The sequence below is a fragment of the Charadrius vociferus genome, unplaced genomic scaffold (genome assembly GCF_000708025.1).
Source record: "Charadrius vociferus isolate BGI_N301 unplaced genomic scaffold, ASM70802v2 scaffold467, whole genome shotgun sequence".
Lineage (NCBI taxonomy): Eukaryota > Metazoa > Chordata > Aves > Charadriiformes > Charadriidae > Charadrius > Charadrius vociferus.
Genome location: NW_009649309.1, coordinates 1949685 through 1957422, shown reverse-complemented (window position 1 = coordinate 1957422; position 7738 = coordinate 1949685). Strand labels below are relative to the sequence as shown.

The following is a 7738-nucleotide window of genomic DNA, read 5'->3' as shown; positions in this document are numbered from 1 at the left end:
TGTCCCTGTCTATGGCAGGGGGGTTGGAACTCGATGATCTTCAAGGTCCTTTCCAACCTAGACCATTCTATGATTCTATGTTTGGCTTCTCGTGTGTTACTTCCAACAGAGCTGGTAGCATAAAACATTGCAAATTTTTAGTTGTTAACTTTTGATTTCTGTGACATGAATGTGTGATGTTGGTACAAACACAGCAAATAGTTTGTGGATAGCAAATAGTTTTGTCACTATCATAAAAGAGGGAAGAAAAAACCCAACGGTCAGACTGAACAATGATGTAGGGAGTCTTTCATCTCTAAAGGCCGTATAGCTGCAAATTGGTACCTAAAAATTCTAGAGCAGTGATGTAGACAGGCTTGTAATTCTTCTCTAACTTTATCCCAAATTAGTTGTTTCCTAGATTTCTTCTCTTGCTTTAAATATATTTCTTCTTCTTTATGGTCAGCTAGATTAATCACCTATTAAAGTAACAGTGATTTCCAATTATTCACTGTCCCTCCATTACTGGTAATATCAGCATAATCCTAAATGTTCTTCCCTTGTCTCTCTCCATAGCCAGGCCCTTCTTAATCATATGTCTGAAGAGACAACAGATCTGCAGTGTGTTTTCTCTGCCTGTGAGCTGATTCTTTTTTTAAATTTTGTGTATTCTTCAACTAATTAGGTGTCATATTGCAGCTGAACATCATGAAAATCATCAATCACTACCCAGTTCTAATTGACTACTGGAATTAAAAGCAACTGAACCTAGAATTATCAGTAAAATGAAAATAGTGCACCAACACTGCAGCACAGAAAGCTGATTTTGGTTCTTTGCATTAGGAGAAATGGGATTCCTGACATACTGAATGGTTTCCAAGAGGAGATGCATGCCTTTTTCATGACTCTTTACTTCCATGAGTTTTTGTCAGTAACCTTGGCAATCAAATTATCCCTGAAGTGATTTCTTTGTGTTTCTTTTTCTCTGTTAACTTGCAAGATTATTTTTTAAAAAGTTAACATAGACAGGATATATGCATTTTATCTTGAACAGTTTGAAAATGGACCCTTACAACCAGTAGCTAGCACTGCTACATTCTGTCTAGAATCTTATCTGCATGGGCCAGTGAAAATTACCTCAGAGAGGTAAGATGCATCTTACATCCATGATGACTTTTGAATTTTAAACTGGCAATGACTCCTAGACACTTTCATGTTGCTGCTTCTCTCTGGTAAAACAAATGCAGTTCTCTAAGAATGATTTGTGCACTTCTCTAAGAATGCTTGGTAGTCATGATGACAGTTAGTGTCAGTCAAGACTATATAGCATAGTTTCAGGTTTCCTTAGGTCAGTGCATCTGGTACTGTCCATTTGCCTGAAAAATGTTTAATTTTCTAGGTTAATTGATATGTTTCCAAATCTAATTAACATGTGTTTAGCCTGTATTTTTAACAGTAACAGAATTCTTTTAATAATATTTAATTGCAGATCATTTTTAAATAAGAGGCAGATGCAACCCCAGTGTGAAAGATGAGAGCTTTGCAGTCCCACAACAACTACCAGATTGTATAACCAAGAGCAGACCTGTCCCAAGTAGTGACAGCTAGTGGATAGAGGGAGATTATGCTTATTCTCTTTTTCTCACACACTCTGTAAGGCCACACTTGTTAAGTAGCACCATTATTAGTGTAAATAAATAAAATCAGTATTTATTTTTTCAAAATGATAGAATAATTAGTTTTCTTGTAGTCGTATTTGTATATTTTTTCTAATTTTTTTCCTTTTTCAACCTGTGTAGCTTGCCTTATGGTTCATGGGTTACAAAGTCTAAGAAGCCATGTAACTGCACAAAATCTCAGTGTCTTAAATTGTAAGTAATAGTTTATCAACATTTAATAAATGTTAATAACAGCGTATAGATGAAAGCACAAACACACAAGAAATGTATGCTTTAAAATGAGCGGTATATACATGTCAAAAATTCCTCATCTGATACTGAGCTAGAAAGATCCACCATTGATGTAGACTAGCGTCACACAAGCTCAGAATTTGGTGCAGAGGTGTAGATGACTGCATATAATCCAAAGTATATTTAAAAAAAAAAAGAGAGAAGCTAGAAGAATTGTTTAGAGCGTAACTGGAAAATCCTATGTAGAATATAAATGCTGTATACTAAAATACAATTTCTCTGTCTTGCTGCTGCTCTCATACAAGATTATATGCACAGAGATGTATACATGATAATTAAAGTTTAATTCATTGATGGACTGGGTGTATTTTACAAAATGTAAAATTAAAAGAGACAGAAGGTTTTTGTCTAGGTTTGGATGTGATTAAATTACCGAAAAGGGAACGTTTCTCTGAGCATTCTGCCTAGGAATAGAATTTAAATTTTAAAAGTAACACTTAAACCAGTTAATGTTTTCATTTCTTGTTATTTTACATGTTAAACATAGATACTGTGATTGCTTTGCCAATGGTGATTTTTGCAACAACTGCAACTGCAATAACTGTTACAACAATCAACTTCATGAAAGTGAGCGATTTAAAGCCATTAAGGTAAAAAAAAAAAAAATGGAAAAAAGTACAGTACACATTGGATTAATCTTAATGTATGAAAAATGTAGCAGTATTGTTTTTTACAACTAGTTACAGTATTTGAAATGTTATTTTTAACCTAGTTAAAGCTAAATCTTGCCTCTGTATTATTCTTACATAAAGAAATTTAGGGATTTCTTTCCTTTCTTTTATAAAACTTCTGATACTTTGGATTAAAACTAGTGTGATGTGTTAATTGAATGATAATTTTTATTCTTGGAAGGAAGCATTCAAACCCCGATTAAACTTCAGAAAATTTTTTCACTTGAAGGAAAACTTATTGTATCCCGAAATCAGACAGTAGTTACAGGAAAACAAATTATTACTATCCAAATTATTATTCTCATTGACAGATCTTTTGCAGTTTTCTGTGTCAGTCTCTCTGGTTGATCCATGCAGCAATGCAAAGTTGGATCTCCTGACAGCAACGCTGAACCCTGCACTAGTGAGAAGCAGGTTGCTTCTACATTTGGAGACTGATTTTATTAGTGGAATAAAGAATAATATGTGGGCTAATTTTTGTCTGTATATCAAACTGCACAATCTGGGCAATAATTTAATCTAACATGTATGCTATGTTTTGTAAGTTTTAAAGTGATATTGAAAAGTCTTATTCTACTGCTGATACACTTTAAGGATATATTAATGGCTTAACATGATTTTGGGATTCTACAAGACGTTGATCTAATTAGAGTTAGAGCTTTGCCACATCCAACTGCCACAACAGTTTCTGCTGTCAACATTCAACAACTAGTTTTCAAATCAGATGCTCGTCTGTAGTTCAGCTGTTGGGGTTATTGGTGTCTAAGCATTCCTTTCACTGCTGTAAATGTAGCATCTTGTAGAGCATAGTGGATCTTGTTTGTCACTGAAAGCATACCTGTGCCATCCATAAATATTGCATAAAGAGCGTATAACCTCTTTAACCTGCCTTTTAGTAGTCCATGGCATTATGAGGTCTTGGAACCAAATTAAAACCTGCTGTTTCAATCCAGTGCTGATTTCAGTGAATGGTCTTTGTGTTGAGCCATTAATAAAACAAGATACGTTTGAAATTTCTGAGATGTATGTAACTATGTATGCAAGGGTTCTTTCTTCACTGAGAGCTTTTTATTGCTGCTGAGAGTGGCATCAGCAGTGAAAGAATAACCAGCCCCAAGAGAATAGTAGATGGGTCACTTAGGTTATTCCATAACAACAATGTTAGTTACTTCCTGTGGTAGAGCCAAGTTGGCTTAGTGTTCTGGAATCTTTGAATTCCTGCTCTCACATGCCGTGGAAGAGTCTTTTATCCATAGGCTTCATACCACCAATAGTGAGAGCGGAAAGTAAGAACTGCTTTGTCATTCGGGTGTTTAAAAACTTTTCTTTGAATTTCTCATAATCTAGCAATTTTTTGTTTAGGCCTGTCTTGCTAGAAACCCAGAAGCTTTCTTACCAAAAATCGGGAAAAGAAAACTAGGAGAAATTAAACCTCACCATAACAAAGGATGTAATTGCAAGCGCTCAGGATGCCTCAAGAATTATTGTGAGTGCTTTGAGGTGAGTCATGTGAACTTTCATCAGTTTCTACCTTAACATTGACTATATTCTGTAACTAGTAGTTGCAAAAAATAATCGCTTTTGTTCTTTCTTTGCATTTTTCATCATAAAACTTTTTGAAGATAGGAGGCATAGTCTCCTTCTTGTTATGTCTTTAAAGAACTGAATCTGGCTGATGTTGATCAGCTAAAATTTTCAGTATCAGGAGCTCTCAGCTAATGCCTTGCTCCAGAAGAAATGAGGAATGGTTTTCTGCTAATCCCAGTAGTTTCTTTGCATCTGTGGTATTCTGTTATCTTGCAAAGTTATCCACAAATTGAGGGGAGGAGTGATTTGTTCATGTACAGAACATAAATCTCCACAGAGAATCCATGGAAAAAAACCCTGTCTTGCTTCCTTACTGTATTGATACTGATGGTCTCACTTTGGGAGTATTGAAGACCAGTACATCTAGAATAAGTCCCTGGTGATATAGCTCCAATGGTGTTTAATTTAAGAAATATACAATTCTTATTCTAAGTATTCTATATTTGCCAGGCTAAAATTATGTGTTCCTCTATTTGCAAATGCACTGGTTGCAAAAATTATGAAGACAGTCCAGATGAAAAAAAACAGTTGAATGTGCTAAACTACACGGACATTGGAAATAATGGAGGAAATAGCCTAGTTTTAACATCAACATTCAAAACGTTACCAAAATTGAAGAAAAACAGGTGACTATTTGGAAATAGCAATGCATAATCCATTGGTCTGACCTCATTAATTTTTAATGTAACCATTATCATAATAATCTAAGAAATAGCGGCTAAAATGACAGATGGCTTATACACAAGGAATTACTTCACACAGAATTTGCCATCTTGTTTCTATAAATGAAAAAATATCTAAAGGAGAGGTTATTACTATCCTTTAAGAATACAGTTTACAGAGTTCAGGGATATGTATATTAGTTCTGCTTACAAAGCAGAAGTTATTTATGTATTGATCACATATTTAATTCTCTCAAGTTTGTTTTCCCCTTAGGTACTTTATGTTTTTCCTTACTGTTCTTCATTTTTTTCTATGTTCAAGCATTCATTTCTAAGAAAACATTGACCAAAGAAGTAGTAAGAAAATTATGTTATCAGTATGTTTGTGATGTTCAGTTAATGTTTATATCACTGCTTCTTTCCCATCTCTTCTCTTCTTTGGTCCACCTCCTGTCAGTTTTATTTGTGTTGGCAATTTGGATTGTAAAATTTTCTAAGGTCGTACTATCCTGATGTTGTTATGCTTTCTAACATAGTTGTAGCCTAATCTCTATTTTTGATTGGTTTATAGTAATTTGCCTAATAAATAGAAACACCTGTTAATAACAATTAACATGAATTAAACCACCTCTTAATTGATTTTAGGGAGTTTTACTCCAGAGTCTAAAATTTTCAGTTTGCATACATCATTTTCTTTGCTTCTTTGCATCAACCGTTACATTGAAATTCTTATCTTAATTCCATTTTTAAAATACTTTCTGATGATCTGCTTTTAAAATATTTTAATACATTTTGCTGTTGATAGTGTATTGACGGGGTATGTGGTGCCAAGTTATGCTTTTGCTTGAATTGCACAGTAGGATGACTTACATTATTAATATAGTATCATGAGTTACGATGTTAATGACTGGCACTTTCAAGAGTTTATTCAAGGCAAGGCTGCTAAGGTGCCATTCAGGGAATCCTTGAGGGGCTTGGTGCTGTTTCCTTTAACAGCAGTAGACTGAACTTATGTTTAGTACCTCCTAGACCCTGACTAAACCTTTTTAACACATTTCCTTGTACATGTGGCAGGATCTGACTGTTGCATGCAGATGAAGGAAGAGGCTTGTTGTATAACCTTTCTCTGTCTGTACCTGTTGGGCAGCATTTACATAGATGAATCACATCGTGTGAACATAGCCTTCCATGTGATAAATTAGAAAATCTTGGAATCAATCTGTTAGAAGCTATTCAGTGTAGAACACTGATATTCCTACAAGGATGTATCTTACAGTAGTAGTACAGCTACTCTGATTCAGCTCTGTGCATTCCAACTCTTAACTGAGTTTTGCAGTTTGTCTTTTAAATTATTTTGTGTATTTAAAATGGAGAGATTTCATACTAGTTTCTTTTCCCCTGTCAGGCAACCAGCTGTATGCATATCTTGGGAAGAAGTGAAAGCAGTATGTGCTTGTCTCCTGGTGCAAGTTGAAGAGGCAGAAAAAAGAGGTTACTCTGTCTGTCTAGCTGAGCGGATGATCATGGAGGAATTTGGGAGATGTTTATCCCAGATCCTACATGCATAATTATTCAACTTTCAGTCCTCTAAATTTTAATGTTCAATGTGTTATAAAGCCAATAAGTATTAATATTGATATATGTTGCTATACTCTCCACAAGTTTGCTACTTAATGATCTTACTTTGATTTTTCATTTTCATTTCATTAACTTCATTTGAATTCTTTATGAATTATGCTGGTGTAAGTGAAACCAGCACCACATCCAGCATTTTTCCAAGTAACTTGATACTGTAGAAAGTTTATTATATTTCTACTAAAACAGATTTTCTCTGTAGTTAGGGCTTTCTGCACCGATTCTTCAGTCTTTATCTAGACTCTTATTAAAAGTAAGTTTAATTTTAAATTACTTTACTGGATGTTTATATGAGCTGAGATGCTGTAAAAGCTGAGTAAGAATTTTTTATTTTAGTTTGGTTATTTTATGAATTTTGAAACAATTACATTTCCAGTGGTAGTAGGCAAATCTACCTAGCAAAATTGAGCTTTGGGTCTTCTCTGTTTTGGCAACTTATGTCTCCTGTCTGCAGATGTACTGTTTTTGGAAAGCAGAGCAATGTTATCAGTAGGTTTGGTATTTACTGTTGGAAAAAAAAACCCACACCAGATGATTGTGGGTTCAACATTTGATTTGTTAGAGAGAGGAGCCTTATAAAGAATAGGAGGAAGATGACCCTAGTTTTACTCCTATTGTAAAGTACAAGAGTTTGTGATAGGAAAATCTTTTATTTACATAGCATTTAGGATTGACATTTGCTGAATCCTACGTTTGCAATCCAGTTTCTCTTGAAGCTTGGAATAGCTTTTGTTTAATGATTCTTTTTTCTTATGTGGACGTTTTCTCTGTTACATTTCTTCCTCTTCTCATTCTCACTGTTGGGTTAATAACAGATTATTTTTTTTCTCTTAAGAGTAAGCTATTTGCTGCCATGTTTCTGGAAAAGAAAAAAAATAAAAATTGTCATCTAAATGAATTGACAGATTATATAAAAATTGATGTTCTTTGTTTTTAGACATTTTATGCTAAGTTAGTAATCCGTGCTTAGATATTTTTGGCATTTATGGTTCAAAGAATATTTTCCAAGTCATGTTGATTCATGAAGAATTGTCAGGACACCAGGTGAGACTGCATGCTATTTTAAAATTTTATTTAATAAGAGGGAGGGCTTTTTTATTAGTGGTAGTTGATATGTCAATGGATTGCATTTTATATCTTTCTTTTTAACAACTGCTGCTGGAGGTTGCTGAAGGTTGCAGGAGAAAATGGATTCTAAAAGTGATACACCACCATCTGTACACTTCACTCTTTC

General features: G+C 34.3%; 1 protein-coding gene across 1 annotated transcript in view; it reads left to right on the top strand.

Moving 5' to 3' along the window:
- The window catches only part of MTL5 (metallothionein-like 5, testis-specific (tesmin)), a 15506-nt gene extending 9069 nt beyond the window's left edge, over positions 1-6437 (top strand). The window contains 6 exon segments of the mRNA XM_009889394.1: positions 1034-1125; positions 1779-1850; positions 2437-2539; positions 3983-4120; positions 4658-4833; positions 6275-6437. Of these exon segments, the coding sequence (XP_009887696.1) occupies positions 1034-1125; positions 1779-1850; positions 2437-2539; positions 3983-4120; positions 4658-4833; positions 6275-6437 (744 nt within the window).
- Positions 6438-7738: the final 1301 nt, after the last annotated feature.